Source organism: Fundulus heteroclitus, chromosome 9 (assembly GCF_011125445.2).
Source record: "Fundulus heteroclitus isolate FHET01 chromosome 9, MU-UCD_Fhet_4.1, whole genome shotgun sequence".
Taxonomy (NCBI): Eukaryota; Metazoa; Chordata; class Actinopteri; order Cyprinodontiformes; family Fundulidae; genus Fundulus; species Fundulus heteroclitus.
In genome coordinates, this window is record NC_046369.1 from 38,784,304 (window position 1) to 38,807,896 (window position 23,593).

The 23,593-nt window shown below is 39.8% G+C and overlaps 1 protein-coding gene across 5 annotated transcripts in view; it reads right to left on the reverse strand.

Moving 5' to 3' along the window:
• Nucleotides 1-1,591: 1,591 nt before the first annotated feature.
• Nucleotides 1,592-23,593, reverse strand: part of nlgn1 (neuroligin 1) — a 440,050-nt gene continuing 418,048 nt past the window's right edge. For all 5 annotated transcript variants that reach the window (XM_036141621.1, XM_036141620.1, XM_036141617.1 and 2 more), the window contains 4 exons: nucleotides 23,255-23,415; nucleotides 19,251-19,407; nucleotides 9,805-9,882; nucleotides 1,592-6,327 (listed from right to left, as the gene is read on the reverse strand). In XM_036141621.1, coding sequence (XP_035997514.1) covers nucleotides 5,725-6,327; nucleotides 9,805-9,882; nucleotides 19,251-19,407; nucleotides 23,255-23,415 — 999 coding nt within the window. In that variant the 3' untranslated portion in view covers nucleotides 1,592-5,724. The remainder of the gene's footprint in view (nucleotides 6,328-9,804; nucleotides 9,883-19,250; nucleotides 19,408-23,254; nucleotides 23,416-23,593) is intronic.

Here is a 23,593-nt window from a genome sequence, read left to right on the forward strand (position 1 = left end):
ACTGAAAAGAGGTGACTGTGAATATGAGCTGAAATGAGAGGCCCCTCTTCTTCATACCTATTCAAACCGTGCTGTACAAAGGTTCAGACACATTTAGTCATTAAAATGCCTGCCACTGCAAATATATAAGCCAGTAGAGGATTGAGCTTGGAAAAGTAGCAAGAAATTGAAACAAAGTTGAAGCAACACAAATATTACAGTGTATGCAGTATGCAGTAGAATAAAAATATTAAATGCTAATGTTTGTACAACACAACATTTTTCTCTATGTCATAATGATCCACTTTTCCTTATTCCATGAGCCTCTTGCTTTTTTTAAACATTGCCCTAAGCCTCACCAGTCTTCAGCTCTTTAAGGAAGCTGCAGAAATGCTGGAGGTGAAGTTGAGGCCTGTGGGAACAAGGCAACTACCAGAACTAACTTTAAGTTAACTTTAACAATAACTGCAGGATAATTCAAGAGAGTTTTGAGTGATGCTATGTTCTTGGCCTGTGTAAGAATTTGGCATCTTGACAATTTTGTCCGTTTTCAAAGATACTGACATATCACATTCTTAAATACAACGGTGGAGGATCATAAATTAAATAAACTTATCAAGTATCCAGACCACCTAGATTTTGTGGCGTTCATACAGTAAACCTACTTGTGCTGAATAATACACCTAAATAATGTTTTGCAAAGAAATGCATTTGTAGGTTGAGATGATGAGCCGAGTGCATGGTTTGCAAAAATCCTCTCTGCCATTGCCAAAACACTTCAGATGAAATGAGTGTGTGGTACAGAATCTCCCTCACTGGAAAAAAAAGGCTTATCATCATTGGAGACATTCTTAATGCAGAGATACTGTAATCAGATTCTGGGATCAGTGGCTATCCCGTATCTCCTCGGCCTGGGTCCAAACTTGGAGAGGATTGAATGGGCCAATTGGACACTTGGGGTCATCTTGCTAGAGTGACCATCATGACCCCATTGGTTGACTTGAGACAAATCTCACATGATACCATCCCCCAGCAGTGTGTGACCAAGCTGATAACCAGCATGACAATGAGGTGCCAGGCTGTTGAGGCTGTGTTTGGTTCTTCCACTCAGTGCTTAGACCCCTGTGTGTTAAATGAACGAATTGTTACTAATTACTAATTACTAATATGTCATTTTATATCATTCTACAATTTCAGCTTTCTTTTGTTCATAGGCGCAACCCCGATACTCTCAGAGGAAGTTAAAACGTAATAATTATATGTTGGAATAATTCAACCCAGAAAATTGCTCATTCCAAAATCCTCACAATCTGCACCAGATGTGAAGAAGTTCATATGTCAAGAAAATAACCCACACCATTATGTTTTTTAATTAGCTTTTAATAGCTCTGTGGACCTAAGCCATTTGGCCCATTTGAGCAAACCTGTTTAAAAAGAAAGCACACCTTGAATATAAAGCAACCTTTACTTACAATTTAGCTTCAAGTGGATAGTGGTTGGCTGATCATGTTTTTGATTTATATTGGCATCATATATATATATATATATATATATATATATATATATATATATATATATATATATATATATATATATATATGTGTGTGTGTGTGTGTGTGTGTGTTTATGTGTGTGTGATGCTAATTTACAACAAATGTGTCTCAAGGCACTTTAAAATAAAATAAGACCAAGTTAATATACTAAGATTCTTCCTTCCATTATCTAACCCTTGCTGGGTCATAGAGGGGCTCTAGCCTATATCCAAGGGCAATTGACCGAGAGGTGGGATGCACCCTTGGCAGGTCGCCAGTCTGTCTCAGGGTAACATGAATGGTAAATGGCTTGTACTTGTATAGCGCTTTAACTAATCCGGCGACTCCAAAGCGAAGACACAAATAACAAACAACTATTCACACACTCGCTCAAACTTAAGGGCAAATTAGAGAGGACTGTGGGAGGAAGCCGGAGTACCCAGAGAGAATCCACACATGCAAAAAGTGAACATGCAAAATCCATGCAGAAAGCCCCCAGTTCAAAATTCAAACCATGATACAAACCATGGTACAAAGGAACAATGCTACCAACTGCGTCACCATGGCACAAACAATCAATCCAATCATGTAGACATATTCAAGTCAATTTCAAATGTTACATTTCAACTGTAGTTATAAAACACCAGTGTCAAGTTCATTTTAATTTGCCAATTGGTAAGAAGTTTTCAGTGGAAGGAAACCCTGCTGACTCCATGGAGTGCCTGACTTTTTTAGCAATCTCTCATCATGAACGAGTGTGTAAGCTACAGTGGAAAGCTGACGGAACTTTGCAGTAACCCTTCACACTGACAAGGTATGCAGCAACAGTGGAAAGGAAAATGACATTTCAACGGGAAGAAAAAACTAGCAGAGCCGAGCTCAGCGCGCAAACTGTTGCGACCGACTGGTGGCTTTAGACAAACGAGCATATACAGAAAAACCTCAGAGGCACTGATCCAGGATTAGTTTCTGTGTTAAAGGAAAGTAAATAGTTAATTGCTGCAAAAGCTTCCATGATTGCTTCATCTAGTAAAGAAACACAGGTTAACATTTAAATTCTGAGCAAGTAGCAAAAGTAATAAAAATAGTTAGTTGCTGTAATATCTCCTTCAGTAGTTTGTCTAGTAGAGTGACATCGTAAATCACAGAAAGATTGGGTCAATTGTATCATCCTTAGAACAGAACATGACTTTATTGGCTGCCATAGATCAGCTAATGGCTTCCTTCAGGGAGGTGTCCTAGCCAAACAGAAACCACAAATGTTTTCACTCAGATTGTTTTATTGGAAGTTAGCTAGTCAATTGAACCATAAAAAGTTGATTGCAAACATTAAACCTATTGTAAGAAATCTTACGATTAGAGAATGCATTGCTTCTAAATGGTTGCCTCAATTATCATAATGGCAACTCAAAATACAAAGTGGTAACCACAAGATGGGCCAACGGAAAGCATAAGAGCTAAATATAATGGAACATCTGTGAACAGAAAGATCTGTGCATGTAAGAAAGCAAGGAAAACGTTTCAAGAGATTACACTTTTTCCAAGAAGAATGGAGAAAATGTTAATTTTTATTTCCCCTAGGTAGCTCTCCTGGTGTCTTCATTTCATAAAAATCCAGATTAACTGGTTGAGGAGGATGAACGTAACAGCTGGTCTGAGAGGGGCCAAGCCCAAAGATCTACTCCTATTTATGTATTTAAGACTTCTACTCTTATTTACTTCGACCCAAAAAAAAGTGTAAATCTGTGTAAAATGCAAGAATACTGCAATGGTTTCAGTCTAGGCAATTTTATCTGTTCTGACCCTGGCTTACTTTTGGATTAGACTGTTACTCTGACAGGGAACACTTTAAATGTTTCGCGCTCAGTACATTTCACATAGCATGGCCATTGGTTGCACAACTACTCCTTCCTCAATTCCCCGTGTAAATAATCAGAGGCTTCTGTGTACATAAACATTAAGTGAAAAGATGACACTATTTTAAAAGCTGACTTAATCCTTGAGCTGCTATGAGATGTTCAAGATTAAATTGTACTTTAAGACAGTAGATGTCCAATTTGGACTTGGCCCCTTTTGGACCAGTCATCAGCTTCAGCCTCAGGGACAAACTTCATATTGCTTCATACTTAATTAAGAAGGAGAGATTTATGTGCTGCAAATTAACTATTAGCTGCTTATAACCTTTTAGCAGAATCTCATATCAAAAACCTTGAACTACCCTTTTAAGCGAGGCAGTACCTTTTGCAATATTTCTTTGACAAATCTGCTCATTTGCTTTGACACCGTGACAGAGATTTGGAGACAGCACTGTGAGCAGACAGATTTTTTTGTTATAGAGGTAAGACGTTTTGCTTTTGATCATCCTAGTTTACAGACAAACACATCAATGTTTTTCCAAAATAAAGTACCACCTAACTTCTTTCAACTTGGCTAATGATAAAAGCGGCATAAAAAGTGAATCATGGGAATGACCTAACCTGATCCTCGTTCTTCCTCACATCCTCCTACTGTGCATTTCTGCAGACTCCCACCCGGTGTGATCTGTCTGACATTTATCTTGAATTAAACATCTATAGGCATTCATGTTTAAGTAGCTCTGGAGTTCAGAGCTCTGTTGGATAAATCATTAGCAAATCTACATCGCCTGGAGATGGAATCCTTCGCTAAATTTTTCACTTATTTCACCCTCCATTTTACTACCCAGTTCTGTGCCACTGTGTTACTTTTTTTTTAACACGCCTCCAATTTTTTGGAAAAAGAAAAAGGGGAACAGGAGGTCAATGGAATAAACAGTGCAGATAATTACCTTGATACGGTCCAGTGCTCCAATAGGTAGAACAGCAAAGAACATTGATTTCAACTGAAGGTACAATGGGTTTGATTGATACAATGTAATCTGATTTAACCACTATCAAAAAGTAGTACCAACACACAGAGTACAAAATTAGTCCATTTATGTCCAGCCCATTCAAGCTATATTATGTAATGCATGAAAACTTTACCATATTCCTAACCCAATCTAAATCCATCCACTGACATCCGCAAAAAGGACTGCATTTCCCAAGGTTCCGTGAGAGCATGTGTTTTCTAGTAATCCAATAGGGAGGTATGTCTTGAATCTTTCCAACGCAAAGAACAGGGTGAAAATTATTCTTATTAATGACATAATCAGCAGAGCAGCCATCAAGCAGGTAAATTGTCATGCGCATCGTGCTAAAATATCCCAATTATCCTTTGTCCCCCAGCTCTCTGTGTTAAAGTTGGAACTGTCAGAAGGTCGGTTGGCGCGTCCTCATTTCCTACATCCCCGGTCCTAGTGGCAGGTTGCAGTATGAACACCCTGCCCAAGAGAAGTGGGCTTAAACAGCCTTGGTGCTTAGATATGTAAATAGGTCCTATACAATAAAATTGTTTCAATCAAAAATAAAAGGATGAAAAGTATTTGCAAGATTTTTTTCCCCTCAAAATGGTTCTGTTGTGCATACAGGGTCTCTTTTCTTGAAGTTTTCTTTCCTTGCTTTACTCCTTCGGCAAATGCTTTTGGCTTATCTTACATAGCCTCCATTTACGATGTTCAGACATGCCTCGATTGGTTTGCACGGCATCTGCCTTGTGCCCTGCAACCAGTGTTCTGCAGAGGAATGCCAAAGGAAAACAATATGTTTTCTTTCCTTTACAAAGTGCTCCCCTCTTCTCACCTCCAAGGCGTGTCTGATGCTCCGCGCTGCTTCTAGATAATACTGTCAAGCAGTCGTTTGTCAAAAAATCCCGAAGGCCATAACTGTCGCTAGAGAGAAAAAGTGTTTTACTGTTCCTTGTGTTGCTTCAGTACCAGAACAAAAATAATGATAAAAAACATCTTTCTCAATGTTTAAGCCTGTGAGACGTTTGTTCTGCCCCAACTTTTTGTGTTTTTTTTTTCTTTGTGTCTTTCCATTATTTTGTACAAAAAAACATAATTACTAATATTATTATTTTTTTGATCCTCTGGTCCAAAGCGTCTGAAACCCTTTATTATATTTCCTCAGGTATCAACAGGATGTGGTATAATCCCAGTGTAATTCCATTGGTGGTTGGCAACTCCGGGCCAGCAATTTACTTCCTGAAATCTCTGTGTTAATCAGCAGGTCGGCCTCGACTCTCTGCAGCAGCAGTGCAGTTAGCTTTGTGCCTTAGCCGTCAGAGTGCTGCCTGCACGGGTCCATCCACTGGGCTATACCCGGGTGGTGGAATGTGAGTGTGGGTGCGGATGAGGCAGGGTGTTGTTCTGCCCACTGCTGGGATATGTGTTAAAAGAGTGGAGTGAGGTGAGCCCCCCCAGGGTGCTGGGGATCATGGTTATGGTGTTTGGTGTCATGAGCGGGATGTCGTCTGGTGAGCGCCTCATAGCCAAGGTGTAGTCTGGTGGGCAGGCAGTTCTCAGGACCACATCATGCGGGTGAAGGGAGTCCCCCACCCCTCTGCAGTCTCTGTCCAGGTCTGAGTGCTGCTTCATCTGCAAGGACATGATTTCTTCCTCCTGAGTGTGAGCCAGGTCATTCGCAGCACTCCGCTGGGGGCTGCAGCGCCTGTGGACGTCATGCCGTCGCTTGTCCTTTTTATAGTAAAGAGCAGCAAAGGCCAGAATGTTGAGGAAAAGCAGAGAAGCTCCAACCGCAATAGTCACCGAAAGCTCTGTAGAGTAGTCCCGCTGGTCCACCAGGTGAGGTTGATTGTGGCTGTCCTGCATCTCGGTGGGGTACGGAGTCGGGTTTGGTCGCTTATTTACCAGAACGTTTGTCTTTGGTGTACGGTTGGTGACCTCTGGTGGAGGAATCTGTTGGAAGACAGAAGAGCAGCAATGAAAAGATGATTAATTTGAAGATTTATACTCTTCATGGACTATTGTCAAGCATGTACAATAGCTTTCGATTTTATTGACCCCAACATGGGATAGGCACTGTGATTTGGAAGCACTTTATCAGCTTCTTGCAAGCCCATATTCAATAAAAGCTGCTTAATTGCAAGCTGAATACCTACTTTTAGTACAATTCTGAAATTAATACTCCCTGCTTAATTTTGTGTTTGCTTCACTGGATAAACAGATAATGTTATCTTTAAACTGCAAATAGATTCAGGCAGGGTTAAGAATTTTATCAATTCATTAAAAAGACATATCATAATATTATTATAATATTTCTTAAGAAAAATATTTCCCTTTTAAGTGTTCGTTGTAGTGTAGCCAAACTTCATTTAAAGCATTGCAATACAATTCAAGCAATAAATACCCAACAGTCAAACTAGATTAAAAAAGCTTAGTTTTCGTCGCTGTTAGGAGAGGCACAGGCAAGGTCCTTAACTCCACATTATTCAGTTGCTTGTAGATGGAATTTTAAGCAACAACCTGAAGCAGATGTTTTATGTATGACTTTTTTCAGTCTGTCACATTGTTGTGAAAGAATTTCGGTCCACTGTCTGCAACATAGCTTTAGTTCGACAATTTTTATTGACTCTCTTAAGCTGCAATTTATTTTCTTACCACATACATTGGAACATCTAATAACAAATTTAGAGGCGATCCAAACATAACACAATTAGGGGTATTTTTTTGAAATACCCCTAATTTTTTGTGGCGTAGATAATCCCAGGACCATATTGTACTGGAAGTTCCCCTAAGTTGTCTAATAATCATTAGCTTAATCAATTTGGAAGGCCAGCTCCACACCCCAGACAGTCATTTCATGTGTTCGGCATATATACATTTGTAAATATTATTCAGTGCAGACACTATGTCAACACAAGATTAAGCAATGTTATTATGAGTTCGCTGTCATTAAATTTGTGCAAAACCTGCAGACATTTTGAAGCAATGATGCAGATGCAGGCAGAATTGTTGCAACTGAGATGCTGTTTTTTGCATATTGTATGCATATGTATTGGATCTATTTGAAATATTTGACACTCTCTAGGAGTGCAGAAAAGTTCAATGTAGTCTCTCCAAATGGTACAAAGATACCTTATATTCTTTTTGGGTAACATTTTGTCAAGCTGTTCAGTTTTCTCTGTTCACTATCACGTTTTTTAAAACAGCACTGCAACATCGCATTATCTGCTATGCAACTGCTAAACAAGGTCACTGTCTTCTGGCTAGCCGATTTCACAAATCTGAAAACTTTTATTTGTTGGCACAATTTTGTAGTCCAAAGTGAAGGATGCTGAAGCAGATAAGTCAAAATATTCAGTTGTTGGGTGTATTGACCCACACAATTAATTAAACTGTCCGACATGGAGGGGGACAGGGTGTAAAGTGCCTCCTTGACATTTAAAGAGACCGTACCAAAATGAGTTGCACTGAGACGGGCCTCGGAACAGGAGCAAAAGAGGAACCTGTGGAGCTACATTAATGAGGAATTCACACCAAAGCATTGCAATTCCCCTTTATATAGAGCAGAGCTGAATGATTTTAAATGTATATAAAGAAAAAAACCTAAAAGCCTGAGATTGCCCCGTTATACTGTATTTCAAATGCTGTGACAATGGAATAGCAATGATTGCTCAATAATAGTTGCTGAAAACTTATTTACGTAATGCCAAGAATCTTCATTTGCCAAAGAAGCAGAAGTTGGGTTGAGGTTTGGGCATTGATTGGGCCATTACTTTGTTTAGATTTCTTGTTTTTAGTTGTTCTGTTTATTGAAGTGTTCGTAGTCATTGTCATGTGCAAGTCATAAAAATCAAGAGATAAATATATTCTACTGTATGTGTCACAGTTAGGATTTTAAAGGTTCCAATTTATGTCACAATAGTTTTAGAAACCTCTGAACAACTTTCATTTGCTTGGAAGGCTTGGAATGGACATCCATCGTTTCATTCATCCATCCATCCATCCATCCAACCATCCATCCATCCATCCATCCATCCATCCATCCATCCATCCATCCATCCATCTAAACTCACTTAAACCTGGGTTGTGGGTGGATTGATATGCCCATTGGCCAGTTGAGGAGAATCAGACCAGTCCATCACAGGGCAACACAGAGAAACACAGGACAAATGACCACCTAAGACTAAATTAGAGTGGCCAATTAATACTTTTGAACTGTGGTAGAAAGCTGCAGAGCTTCGTGTACATACTTCCTGTATGTACACGAAGTACAAGTACATACATACAAGTACATAAAAAGGGGGAGTGGTGGCCGAGTGGTTAGAGCAGTGCGCTTGCACTCAAAGAAGGATGCAAGTACCCGGTTCGATTCCCAGCGCCTGCACTCTGGGTCCCTGAGCAAGACCTTAACCCCAGATTGCTCCCCAGGCGCCGCAGAGTGGCAGCCCACTGCTCCCCAAGGGGATGGGTTAATATGCAGAAGTGAATTTCTCCATTGTGAGATCGATAAAGTTCAATTAAGTAACCTCCATGCAGAAATGCCCTGATGGAGTTTGGAGCCCAAGACCTTCTAACAGTGAAGGAACAGAGCTGAAATGTTTTCCACTGTACATTCTGACTCAGGTTTGCAATGTTGCTTCTAAATGAACCATAAAACTTTCAGACCAACCTCGTATGGACGGATGTAAGATGCCCTACTGCACAATATCATGTTTCACAAAATCCATCCCTGCATAGCAGCAACGCATCATACCAACGGGCAGCCATGAGGCTGGAGGGGTGATTATATGGGTTTGCTTTGCAGTCACACAACCTGCGCACTGTGGAGTCATACCAAGTGAACAAGAAGAGCCGGTTTTGTGAAGGATTAATAAGGTCATACACAAAATAACTACTTAAAGCTATTGCTGTTAAAATTAACTCTACAAGTTGGTAAATAACATTGTGCTTTCTTTTTCAGTTTTAAAGGGAACAATGGTGAATTGTGTTATTCTTTTGTTTAACCGGATATATTTTGCTCAAGTGTACATTGTGAATGTGCAGTTGAATTACAATTAACTCTGTCTACAACTAAGTCTATTAAGTTTATTCACAAAGCTATGTGTTGTCAAATTTATAACTCAAATATACTGTAATTGCCTCAATTGCTTTATAGGAAAGTAACTGCAGATCAGATGGAAAACTTTCCCACTACAGACTGATATTTTACTGTACAGTGTAAATCAAATCAATCAAACGACTCACAAAATATTGTACCCTTAATTTGCAAAAGAAAATTCTGCTCAATCCCTTTAGTAACCAAACAAGCTTATCAAACATAGCATCTCCATAGTGAATAAGAAGCTATTGAAAAGTGTTGTCTGTTGCTAAAACCTTCTGTGAGGAGATTGATCTGGTATAGCAGAACAGTGAGCTGTGAATGGTACTGACCTTGGTAGTGGTAGGGATGAGTGGGGTGACCTCATTGAGGCTGTGTAGATGAGGGACCAACTCCAGCCATAGGTTGACCTAGGGATGAACAAAAAATGAAGGCATGAATTAAAAGCTTCTTTCCAAATTCAATATGGGGTCACACGTCAAACAGCTCTTTTTTAAAGTTGGGCACTGACAAATGTAGGTTGTCAGAAACTGAATGTAGAGCACATAAGATTAATCTAAACTAAGAACTGCTAAAATAGAAGCTTGTAAGTCATGTCCAAATGTCTGGAACTTTCTTTGTTAAACTTCCTCGACAAAACATACAACTCCACTTACAGATAATGAGTACTAAAACTGTATTTCTTTTTCAACTCTGGAAGACGTGGTGTCATGAGAAAATGATGATCCAGCATCACCTTACTGTGATAGAAAGCTGATACCATAAACCATCTGACCACCAGCTAAGTAAGGTTGTCAGGAATGTGGTTCATGGCTTCCACTGCATGAGCGCTCTTATTATGTGGCCTCCATGTGTGAGGCACTGCTACAGAATCAACACAACTTTTGACTCCATTTCGCAACAATGACCCAACTATCTTAATCTCATGCAACACTTTAAATACACTTTACTCCTCATGGCAGGATACTAGAAAGCACAATTGTTCAGCAGTTAAGGGTTTCATGGGGGACAGTTGTTGCAACAATGCTACATGCTTACAGTCTAATGTAGGAAGACAGGAGATAGTGATTAAAATAGGAAGAAAATGACCCAGAATGCAATCATCTTGGGAACTCAAACAAAAGAAAGATAAACATCTGGTGTACAGAGAAACAAAGTTAATTCAGCACAAAAAAAGCAACATTAATATAAATGCTCAAATTACAGGATTACACATGAACATATTAAACATTTAGAATAGCCCGATGGATTTAGGCACAGAGTTCTACACACTCAGAGATTAAACTATAGTCCTATTCTGATAGGGTTAGTCTTACCTAGAGACCACTTGTGATTTGTAATAATTGCAAGTTTCTCTGTGTTGTTAATCCCGTGTTAATCGTCCATATCAGTCATTTGTAGACAATTTTTTTCTCCCACAAATTGCCTACTATATTTTGCTGAACTCCAAGGCCCTGTGACTAATCCAGTGAAAATAGGCATTTCTGTGATTTGGACTGAAATGGATGAGATCCAGTACATGATTAGGCAGTTTTTATTTCCTGGGCACATTTGTATTGTAAGAATGGAGACTGCATTTGAGTGTTTTCTTTTGGGTCATGGTCTAGCAATACTCTTTTCCATTATCAAAGAGAAAAAGCTGAAAAGAAGGAGAAATACCAGATGCAAGTGGTGGATCACCTCATGCATTGCACTGTGCAGAAAGAATCAGTTTCTTCTGTTTGTAGCCTTCTGTTATATAGCTATGTTGCGCAATTTGCAGCGAGTTAACATTATATCCGGGAGATGTCTCTTATTTCAGCAAAATCTCAAGCTTCGTTTAACCCGTGAAAATGCGCCACATAAAAAGCAGACTTAGGGGTGTAATTACATGGGGTCCCCAGATAATGCTTATCCTATGAAAATAGGGCTTAGTCTCATTTCATCTATGTATATATGTTATTTTAAAGGAACAGCTGGATTTCTAGATTTCCACTGTGGGATATCTCAGGGGTTTAGTGCCTTCAAATTCATTTGTTGTCATATTTTTTAAATAAGTTGTTTAGACATCATGTACAATTCTTAATGTAGATTTATATAAAGGGAATAATGAGGAAAAAAGGTTTTGGAATGTCTGATGTAGTTCAGTGTCCAATTGCTTTATTTTCAAGGGATTTTCAAATAGAAGACTCAACTATTAAAATATTTGATACATATAGCCTACCTATATGGGATAAAAACGCAATAAATGAAACTCACCATTTTCAGACTATGAAAAAGTAAAATAAACTACTGATGGCTCTACAAGGTCTGTGCTGCACCAGCTATACAAGTTTCCATAACATTTTAATAAGTACATTTTATTTATATAGCACCTTTCTCAGACAGCAGTCTGGGAAAGGTGCTATAACAAAGGAGTTTTTAAAACACTTCAAAACAACATACTATTTCTCATAGCAACCCATGGACCAGTGAGGCTAAAATTGTTGTTCAAAAAACATGCCTTAAGCTGCTTTTCACAAAAACATCAATAGGTTCCAATGATCACAGGTAATGTGGGCGGTCATTCCATAGTCTTGTTCCATCAGCTCCTCTGGTCTTAAAGTGATGGACCAAGTGTAGGGATGAGTGGTGTGGGTTAAGCGGACAAGGGGCTGGGGTGAAGATGAGGGCAATTGAAATGTTGAAATATGGAGTGACAAGAGAAATATCTGGTGGTTTGACCACGGACCTGTCTTTTGAGGTGCAGGATTTTTCAGAACAGGTGCAGTTTCTGAGTGGTAATTTGATGATAGCAGCATCATTGCTGACATGGGCTAATGTTCAAAAATGTAACAAATGCTACACACTATCGGTCAATGCTCTCAATGCTGGTGATTCCAACTCCTGAGTTTGACTTTCTGCAGGGTGGGGGCGTGTGTCTGACTGAGAGGCTTTTATACCCAAGCTATGGTTATGAAAGCATGTACTTCTTGAACCAATAGAAAGATTAAATTGCAATAGCCAGTGTTCAACCCACAGAGGGCTGCAAAAAGCTCATTTAGAGAGAAAGATTAATTTGCGATAGACTGTGTGTTCTGCATGCCTATCCAAATCTGTGGCGATATCAAGGCTCTTCCATCAGCCTTATGCAGCGGGATTAGCCACAAATACGGCATGTGGTCTCACAGCCTACATCTGTGCCAGAAAGTAGTGGGTCAAATGATGTTAGAGACCAAGGCGATACAGAGGTCAAAGTGGCTTGGTCAGCACAGGTCCAGCTTTGTGGTAGCTCCAGGATGTCGCCTGGGATGACCCAATGAGGTGGCAGGGAGGAAAAGTTTACAAAGGTGTCTTTTTAAGGTGAATCGGCTGTAGCCATCTGTAGAATACTCTACCTGAGCGGGAGAAGTTGGCATTCCAACCCACTCACCTGGTCATCACCTGGTTACCAGCTCTGCAGCCTCTTGTCTCCTACCGTTTTTTTTTTTTTGGAATACCGGAATTGCAACGTTGCAGGGCTCTTGGCGGCCATCAGCGACTCAGACAAGAACATCAGATGAGTCACCCAGGCCAGGCTTGGAGCTTGGTGACGGTCCTGGCTTGGAGCTTGCCATCAGATCTGACCAGGAGATTGGGTTCTGATGTGACCAGAAGATTGGGGCCTGAAGTGACCAGAAGGTTGAGGTCAGGAGCACCCAGGAAGCTCCATAGCAGCCCTCGCAGGAGCTCTGGTAAATGGATCCCATTCAGTAACTCCAGTAGTGGCAACCTGTGAAACAGCTCTGGCAGCAAAGACCCTTACAGCAGCTTAGAGTCCTCGTAGCAATTGTGGAGCCCAGGATGCCTGGTATCTCGACAAGGCCCTGGGTGCTTGACGTCTCAACAAGGCCCTGGATGCTGAGGGCGTTGGGTGACCTAACGGGGAACCTCAGCAACAGCTAGGCTAATGGCAGATTTATGGGTGGCTGGTGAGGCAGGATGATGATAAAAAACCTAGGAGCTCAACAACCCTCTTTCAGCTCCTTTAACTTTTTCCCAAGAACAGGCAAAGAGTGATAAATTAGTCTCTTTAAGCCTCTTGATAATGGGCACTAAGGATTTAATTCTCTCCTCCAAGTCTTCATATGTGACTTCAGATGAACAGATGGGGTGAGCTCTGGGTGACTCAGTTGTGGCAGGAAAACAGGTTGATCCCGCCGAGCTGGATGGTGATGAGGAAGTGGCAGCTGGAGTGGTGGAAAAAGGCAGAAATGACACAGAAGTAGAGGCAGACAGATGCTGGGTCATGTCAGCTGGAATTTCTGCTGGAGGAACAGAACCCTTATTGGCATGCCGTCATCGACATCTCAGTTGGGGAGAAAGCGGATTGCACTGAGGTGCAGAGCTGCTGCAGAGAAGCAGGACCGCTCAGGTCTGTGATGACACCATCGCGTCCTCAACTTGTGAAGGACACAGCTGTTGCCCCAAGAAGAGCTTAGGACACAGAACTTGCACCAGATCTCCTTCGACCTGCAGGAAAAACTTTGGATTTGAAACAAAGTGTGGTGGGGAACAGGCAGTGAAGTTCTCAGGTGCTTCCCGGCCAGCAGAGGAATCCTGGCAATATCAAAGTCGTCTGGGACTGGTACGGGGAGGAGGAATCGCCAGCCAAGATCCCTCGAACGCAGAGCCCATGACAGTCTCTGATAAGTCCTCTAAATGCCCTCTTAGTGCCAAATAATGCCCAGGTGTTCATCATAATAGCAAGTCCAGAATGCAAATCCTGTGTTGGCGACAGGTTCATCTTAGGCCAGAACATACTGTAATGACTACATCTGAGAGCCTAGTATTCAAGCCAAGCACATAGTATGTTTTCAAAAGTTTATTGAAAGGAATGGAACAGATGACAGACAGGGGATGACAGCAAAGACAGGAGCAGGCTGGTGATTGCTAATGGCAAGCAGGTGAAGATGATAACTGAAACTGACTAACCAAGTGATAAAAATTAGCCTGCATGAGAAAACAGTCCAACAGGTCCTTGGCTAAGTCCACTGAGCAGGAACAGTCCAAGGCTTGACCAGAACAGCAGGCTAATGACTCCCCAGAGCGAGCAGAGCTGACAGCAGATCCACACAGGAACTTAGAGCAGGAATTACTAGCACACAGTCACTGGCATTCTCCCATCAGTGAGGGCAGGTAAACTACAGAAAACCCGGAGTCTGACAGGCTGAGCAAGTTACCACTAGGTCGAAGTGTAAGATAGCAGCAACATTTTGTAAAGTAGAACTCAGCCACACTACCTTTAGATGTATTTAACATTTCGCAGTAATCCAACATTCCTGGTAGAAGCTGTACTTGGTTAAAAGCAGTGGAGCTGTGGCAAGGACACAAACTTGCTCGAGATCTTACAACTGATCTATAATAAAGGTTAGAAACTTCACTAGAAACCAAAATGTAAAACAAGGCCACATGTGATTTTCATGAAAAAATGTTGATGGTGTTTAATTGTAACATTTTAGAGCTTCTCCCTTGTGTAATGTTAGCCTGTCACTAACATTTTGACCTTGAAATATAGTACATTTTTAAAAGTCCCACGATGGGTGCCTTGTTTAATACTAAATAATATAAAGCATTACATAAAAAAAGTATTTAACACTAAAAGCAGTAATATTGTGACAACCAATTAACTGTATCATTGCCACTTGTCATGATTTGGGTTTTTGTTATGGTTTATGTTGGTCTTTTTAATTAGTTCACTCTCCTATCTTAGTATTAGCTCTGGTTTTTATAATTTTCTTATGTTCTGTTTAGTCTTAGGTTTGGTCTTTATGTTGATTTTGGTTTTGGATTTGTCTAGTTTAATTTCTGTTTTGGTTTAGTAATTCTCTTCATGTAATCAATTCTGTCTTAGGTTTAGGTTATGTGTTAGTTTTGGTTAATGGAATAGTTTGAGTTTTAATGTAGTTTGATTTTGTACTTTGTTTTATATTATCAGTTTCTTCTGGCCTGCTCTGATCTTCTTCTTCTTCTTCTAGATTTTTTATTGGCGGTTGGCAAAAAACGTTTAGGTGAGCATTACCGCCACCAACTGGTATGGAGTGTGGACCGCATGACAAAAAAAAAAAAAAAAAAAAAAAAAACTATATCCTATTATTCAACCTACTCTGTTTCAAAAACTCAAATATGACCTGGTATCCTCTGCTTCCTGATTCCTTTCACAATAAATCAATAATATCAAGTTTAACGCCTGCTCTGATCAATTCTGTCACCAGCCTTTATTCAGTTCACCTGCCAGCATTCTTTTGTCTTCTTGTTGTGCTGTGATAGGCCTAGGCTGCTGGAGGACATCAGGGTCTAATTTTCTCACTCTACTGATTTCTACTGTTCTTCAGTCTACTGTTCTCCAGTTTTGCATTGTATTACATTGAAATGACTGTCGTCATTTCAGCTTTTAACTTTTTGCTCTCTCTTTTTTTCTTCATAGTAGGTACACCTGGTCTGACGTTCTGTTAACTGTGACATCATCCAGAGAAGACGGCTCACCAGCTATTACCATCTAATGTAGAACAGATTTCTAGATCAATGTGTGCTTCTGTGCTTTTTTGTCTCTCTTGTTGTGTCTCTGCTCTGTCTTCCGTAACCCCAGTCGGTCGAGGCAGATGACCGTTCATACTGAGCCCGGTTCTGCCGGAGGTTTTCCTTCCTGTTAATGGGGAGTTTTTCTTCCCACTGTCGCTTCATGCTTGCTCAGTATGAGGGATTGCAGCAAAGCCATGTACAATGCAGACGACTCTCCCTGTGGCTCTACTGTTCCCCAGGAGTGAATGCTGCTTGTCGGGACTTTGATGCAATCAACTGGTTTCCTTATATAGGACATTTTTGACCAATCTGTATAATCTGACCCAATCTGTATAATATGATTGAACTTGATTTTGTAAAGTGCCTTGAGATGACATGTTTCATGATTTGGCGCTATATAAATAAAATTGAATTGAATTGAATTCTTGTCACTCCCCTTCACCAGTCACCATCCAATCAGCTTCAGATTACTTCCAGCCATTTTGTCCCCCCCCCTTGATCAGCTCCACCCATTCTGGTAATTAGTTTCACTCTGTCCACCTGCTCACTCCCCTACTTATATTTGCCTCTGTCTCCTGCACTCTGCCAGATCATTATCTTTATGAGCCCTTGGTGAGTTTTGTCCAGCATTCCCTTTGTGTGTTTCTGTCGACATTACCCAATTGCCTCTCTTTTGACATCTGAGCCACCCTGTATCCTGAACCTGTTTTTCCTGCCCTGTTCCAACTGCCTGCCTGTTATTGACCGACTGATTCTGTTTCTGGAGAACCTGAGTTTGCCTTATCCCTGTCATTATTTCTTCCAGTTTTGGACTGCCATTTTTGTGTACCGACCTTGGATTGTACTCTGACCACCGAGTCTGCCTGTACCTGTCTTACCAGCCTTTAAAAAATTCCTCTACGTCTCATCTGCTTGTCGGCCTAAATACTGGGTCCTCAGTCTCTGGTTTGTGACACCACTGGCACTTTGTGTTTATATTTCTCTCACGTAGGAAGTACTCCAGGGGTCCGTTCTTCGTACGTCGCTAACTCAGTTAGCAGGATTTCATTGTTGACGATTTGGCATGATCTTGGATCGTTTGGTTCTTCGAAAGACATCCTGCACTTGTTGTCATAGCAACATGTGCTCCAGAGCAGGCTTATTTCATGTAAACAAGATTAGATCACGGCTGTATAAGCGGAGGAGATAGGGAAGTCTGTCGTAGCCATGTCCATTTTTACGACAGCAACCTGTTGCGGAAGGGGCAAGAATAATTTGCAGAGTTTTTCGAATTAATTGCGTATAGACAGGATCCTTTAGCGCAGCACGACAGTGTAGAGAGATTTTTCTTGGTGGCTGTTATAAACTAACCTGACTCCGCCAGATAGATTTGCTCCGCATATCCATCTGGAAACCTTCCGTTGAAGTAACTTTGGGAAGGGGCGAAAATACTGGTTAGCTGATTGGCCTATGTTGGTGATAGACGGGCCAAATGAACCAATCAGATCCGTCGTCACTCTGTTACGAGCGACGACGAAAACACAACCACAAGCCAAGCTACTCTTGCTGCTGCAGGTAAAGGCTCGTTAGCTCAGCAAATAAATACTCTGTAATTCCGATAAAACGTGCTCGATAGCCACGCTAACGCTAGTTTCATCGGCTGAAGCCGCCATGTTGTTTAGACTGAATTGACGCGCTTCCTGTTGCGTCACACCTCAACCCGCCTCAAAGCCAACGCTGATTGGACGTTCGTTTGGTGAACGGCTCCAAATTTTCTTTAACGGAGAGTAGCCAGACTGATCTGCGAGTGAAACCTTGAAAGCTCGCGAGATCAGGATGGTCTCACGAGGCTAGTTATAAACAGACAAACACATAATTTAACAGTGGCTTTTAAAGAGGAAAAAGTGATGTTGGAGCCATAAATCTAAAATATTTAAGTTATTTGAATGATGGTTTACTTTTTATTTTTATCATATTCATTAAGAAGATTTGTTCAGGCCATTTTATTTTGAAGTTTAGTTTACTTTGAAAGGCTTGCTTCCTGTCGAGCCGTATATTGTATTAGAAAAAACTATGGATGGATTATCTAGACACAGAGCAATACAGTTTTACCGTGTAAACTGTGGATGACTTGGAAAAGGAAAATTTTCATTTTTTATGGATAAAGATTTTTTTTTGTTAAAATTCCCAGTTTGCATGCGTCCTTTACTTCCAGTGTCTAAGGAATGACACTGAAATTTGGATCTCTTGACATAACAAGTGCCTTTTTAAAATAAAGTATAATAATTAAAGGCTACCATTTTGTAGAATATTCTTGTACTTCACTTTTACTTGTCCCCATGTTCTAGTGGGTTCTGTGGAGGCTCTGATATAAAAGAACAATGAAATTGTTATATATGAAATTATATGATATGAAATTATTAAAATGAAAAAATTCATACTGTAGAAAGTGATAGAAACATCTACCATGAACAGTATTTATGCATTAATTTGTCTGCTGCTTTTTGCCAGCCCTCTCTCTCCTGGCTTTAACAGATTTTGAGGTGTTTTAATTAATGACTCAAATTCGGCATAACCTTCCAAGCTCGTGTTCTGCTTGGGAGAAAAACTGTGGGCGTTCTTTGGCCATGCTGAACAGCCAATAGCAGCGCTGCTGATCAATATTTTTACTATCGATACATTTCCCCTTTTAAACAAACGCATGAACGCGCAGTTGTCTCAGATAACTCAATCCAGCCATACTAATCGTAAACAACAGGTGTGTCCGAAGAACCCAATTAGCCGGATCATGATTAGCCGGATGAAATCATCTTGGATGTCTCATTTGATCTCGGATGTTTTAAGCAACGTACGAAGAACGGACCCCTGGATCAGTGGTCCTAGGCTGTTTTTATTTGCTTGCTTTGTCTTTTTCAACCCATAGTCAGTCGTGGCAGATGGCTGTTGACACTGAACCTGCTGTTTGAGAGTTTTCCTCTAGACTGTCACTACATGCATTAGGGGTGTGAGAGGTTGCTGCTAAGTCAACGACACAATGTCAGCAACTGTCCACTATGGCTGCATGATTATCCAGGTGAAATTATTGCTGCAAGCCCATGACTGGGTGCAATTTCTTGGGTTTTCTTGGGTAGACAACTTTTTATTCAATCTGTCTAAATGATTCAATTAAATTCACTTTGATAAGTACCTTGAGATGACATGTGTTGTGAACTGGCACAATCTCAATAAAATTTTTTTAATTAAAAACTGTGAAAATAGTGTCAACAGGACTTCAATGTACCTTGTTTGCTCGATAATGCTCTTTGACCCGAGGCTTCAGGCCGATGTGAAGGTAGAGCTGGTCTTTCTGGTTGTAACGTGTCCATGCCACTTCCTCAAAACGATTGGGCTTTGTGTGGATGAACTTGGTGTCCTGGGGTACAGGTTGGTTCGGGTCCCTGAAAAGACAGACAAGTCTATTTGAATCAATAAAACAAGACTTGCAGCAAACAAAAAAACCCTCAAATCATTGTTTTACATTTATTTATATATATATATATATATATATATATATATATATATATATATATATATATATATATATATATATATATATATATATAGCATCTGTAAAAAATCTCCCCCTTACACATTTCTTCTGTTTTTCATGGTTACTTGCTTCAGATGATCAAACAAAGTTTAAGATTGGACAAAATTAAAAGGAGAAAATTAAACAACCTTTTTTTCAAAAGATCATTTTGTTTTTTAATGAAGCTACCAAATCTTCCCTGGCCCTTTTTGAAAGTAAGTGCCCCTCCTTTTGGAATAAAGAACTGCCCATATGCAACCAAATTTGTGGTTTAGTTTTGACAGCAGCCTCCATGCCTGATCACTGCCAGACCTGAAGAATCATGAGGTGACTTAAGACAGAACCTGTCAGGCAACATCAAGTAGGCTAAAACATCTCAACAAGTAAGACATCATGCTCTGATCTAAATAAATACATAAACAGGTGATGAATAAAGTTGATGAAATCCATCAGTTGGGAAATGGTTACAAAATAATTTATAACATTTTGGGACTGCAACAAATCACAGTAAGAGCTAGTTACTTTAGTAGTGCATCAACTAATTCACTCATGAGAAAGCAACTGGGTAAAAATGGCCTCTACATTACCCAGCTGAAAATCATTGCTTATGACACAGACAGCAAAGGCCTGATATAAACATTGGGAAAATAGTCTATGAACCGATGTAACAAAAGTGGAATTTATTGGAACGTTTGCATCCCATCACAGCTGGAGTTTTAGAAAAAGTAAATCAAAGATGATCTGGGAAAAAGCCCTTCTGCTTCAGGACCCGGACAAGTTGCCATAACTGACAGAACCATGAATGCTGCTCTCTGTTAGAAAACCTTAAATGCCCAACTATCAGTTCATGTGTTTAAGCAACACGGGTTTTGCAACATGACAATAATCTGAGGCACACTAGCAAATCTGTATTAAATTGATTATAAAGAACAATACATTTTTTTCAGCACCGAGGTTTAGTTTTCTGAGTAAATATGTGAAGTTTTGTACTTGTCCATACAAATTGAAAATGCACTGATATATAGCCCATGTAGCATCTAACTGATTAAAAACTTTGCAGGAGGAATCAAAATTTAAACTGAGAGCTTAGACGACCTCATGAGACCAGACTGTAAAATTATTAAAAAGGAAATATTGAACTGAGCATGGCTTTTGCCTCGGGCTAATCAGTATAATTATAAAGATGTTGTAATGGAGTATGCAGCCCACAGGTTTCATATGATGTGTATCAGGGTGATTGAAATCACACCCAATAAACTCCCAAAAAGGTCTATAAAGTAAAACTGGTGACACGTTATTGTTTTTCAAAATATTCCACTAGTATCAAAAGGTGTTAAGGGAGCATATGGACTTATATGATCCTATTTTAATCCTCATATAAATGATGAAAAAAAAACAACTGTATGCTATAGAATATATCTTATTTTATTTAAAGGGACTATATTTATATGCAAATCTTACATGCTTCCACCAAAAATCCTGTTAGAGTGATGTTGGAGTTTAGCCATGCAGATTATTTCATTAGGTTTTTGCTATAATTAAAACCTCATATTATGCTCCATCTAACTTGGATGTTAGCCTGTGGGCCGAATACCAAAGGGATCACAGTCAGTGTAAATTTTGGTTGAAATCCATATGAAAGCCCTCTCTAAGTCTAACATATACAGTCAGATTTTCAGAAGATATTGAACACATTGAAGCTATAAACTAACAATCTGAGCTGAACAGAAAAGGCTACGTGAGTTGTGGAGGCCCATTCAGCCTTATGAAGCACCCCACTGTCTTCGAGAGGCGTAAGGAGCTGGGCAAAGCTCATCGGGAACATGCTTATCCATTCAAATGGCTGGCATAAATCTCCCAGGTACCCAGCATTCCACGTCAATTTGGGGTTATATATGTAGATCATTAGTGCCTCTCTGTTCCCCTCAGGGTTACTGGGCAGGGCTCAGAAAAAGCCAATGTCCCCCTATTATGCCTCGGAAAAACAATTACTGCCATAGTTGGATGCATGAAGGCAGCATGAGACAGAGGAAGGAAAAGGGAATTTTTTTTTTTTATGGCATAAAAAATGTGCCTTTGTAATGCATGACCATTAATTAATAATGAATTTTAAGATATGTGGAAGGCGTGTATAAAGAATACCAATGACTCTGTATGGTCTATAAAACCGAGCAATACAATTCACAACCCCCTCAGTCATCAAATGGAGTTTAATATTGAGGAAACACAATTACAATGAAATTATTGACTTGTTCATGGTCTTGTAATGGTTATTGTATGTGGCTCCAATTATCATTGGATAAAGCCTTTTACAAAACGTCCGTAATCACTTCTAACATATTACATTTGATGCTTCCCCTTACAATCATTAAGTGGGTTTTCATTAAAAAAATACATTTTAGTTTAGACTTCAAGGAAGTAAAGTTTTAATCAAAATATGTATTGCTTGTACTTGTATAGTGCATTATCAAGTCCAACGACCCCAAAGGGCTTTACACTAGAGCCAGTCATTCACCTATTCACACCCATTTACAAACATTGGTAAAGAAAACAAGACTTTTTTTAAAAAAACACTAAAAACTCATTTATTTCTTAGGATTATAATTTTTTGGCTTGTGATTTATAAATTGAAAACTTCATTTATATCAGGTTTTGTTATTATTGTCTTAAGCGTTGTATACGTCATTGCGCACCGCAGTCAAAATTCAACTATGTTCAACTTTGACTGATGCGGCGCAGAGTAAGCCTTCGATAACCTTCGGAACATTTCCAAACCTCACTCTATTCTCACCCTACCAAATGCAGAAAAAAAACCTGATCCACGCCTTTGACTCCTCCAGACTGGAATATTGTAATGCACTGCGCTTCAGGATCTCTAGCAGTAGTCTCCAGAGACTCTAATATATTCAAAACTCTGCATCTAGGATCCTGCTGAGAGTGTAGAAATGTGAACACATCACATCCATTGTTCACTCCTCTGGGTTCCCATCTCCACCAGGATCAAATACAAAATCACTCTACTTACTCATCAGTGCATGTATGGAAAAGCCCCATCCTTATCTGAAAGAACAACTGATCCCTTAAACCACTACAGCCTGTAACTATTTCAACGTGTTCTGTGTTAAGCATTGCTTTTAAAATCTTGTAACCCCATTGAGATTTTTATCATGTAAAGTCCAGTACAAACACAATCTATTATCATTATTATTATTAGTAGTAGTAGTAATAGTAGTAGTAATAGTAGTAGTGGTAGTAGTTTTATTATGAATTACTGAACTAAGTCATTTTAATTATTGCAACAAAAAAAATCACATGCATAGTATGGGCTGTTTTGCATCTGTTTAGCATATTTTGCATCTGACTTAAAACAGCAGTGCACCAACTTCAGGTTGCTCAAGTGCGAGCCAAAAGAATTGACTCCTGGACTCCACACAGGGCTTTAATTTCTAGGAGAAAAGACTGAAACGTCCACAGCAGTTCTTAGACCTTCATTATCCTTTCCTGATACAAAGCAACTATTAGTGATTTTTCCATTGCACTTCAGTAGGGTTTAAGCACATCATACAAAGTCAATAAATGTTTTAGCATCTGGTTGACATTTGCTGTAGCATTTCTTGTTTTTCCAATCAATACTGAGTCACACAGGTACCGTCTAGAATGATAGTCATCTACATAAAAAGAAAGCTTCATTAGCAACATTTATAAAGTGTTCATACCCAGTCTTGGCAAAGTTTGTCCAGTAAGTCATGACAACAGCACTCAGCATCACATCATTCTTGGAGAAGTTGCATGGAAACAGCTCTGTCGGCCCAATCATCGGCAACCCAAACACATATGGTATCTCATCTCCATGTGCCGCGTCTGCCCACGGTGGTACCTAATGAGCAGCAGATGAATCAAATCACATCAATATTATCACGTCTATGTGACAGATGCAAAACATTAGTTGGAAATGCTTTCCAGGAAATCCTGCTTTGATGAGCACTAACACAAGTCATGCTGAAAACAGTGGAAAATGAAGTTTCTATAAAAATGCAAACCGTGCATCACATACA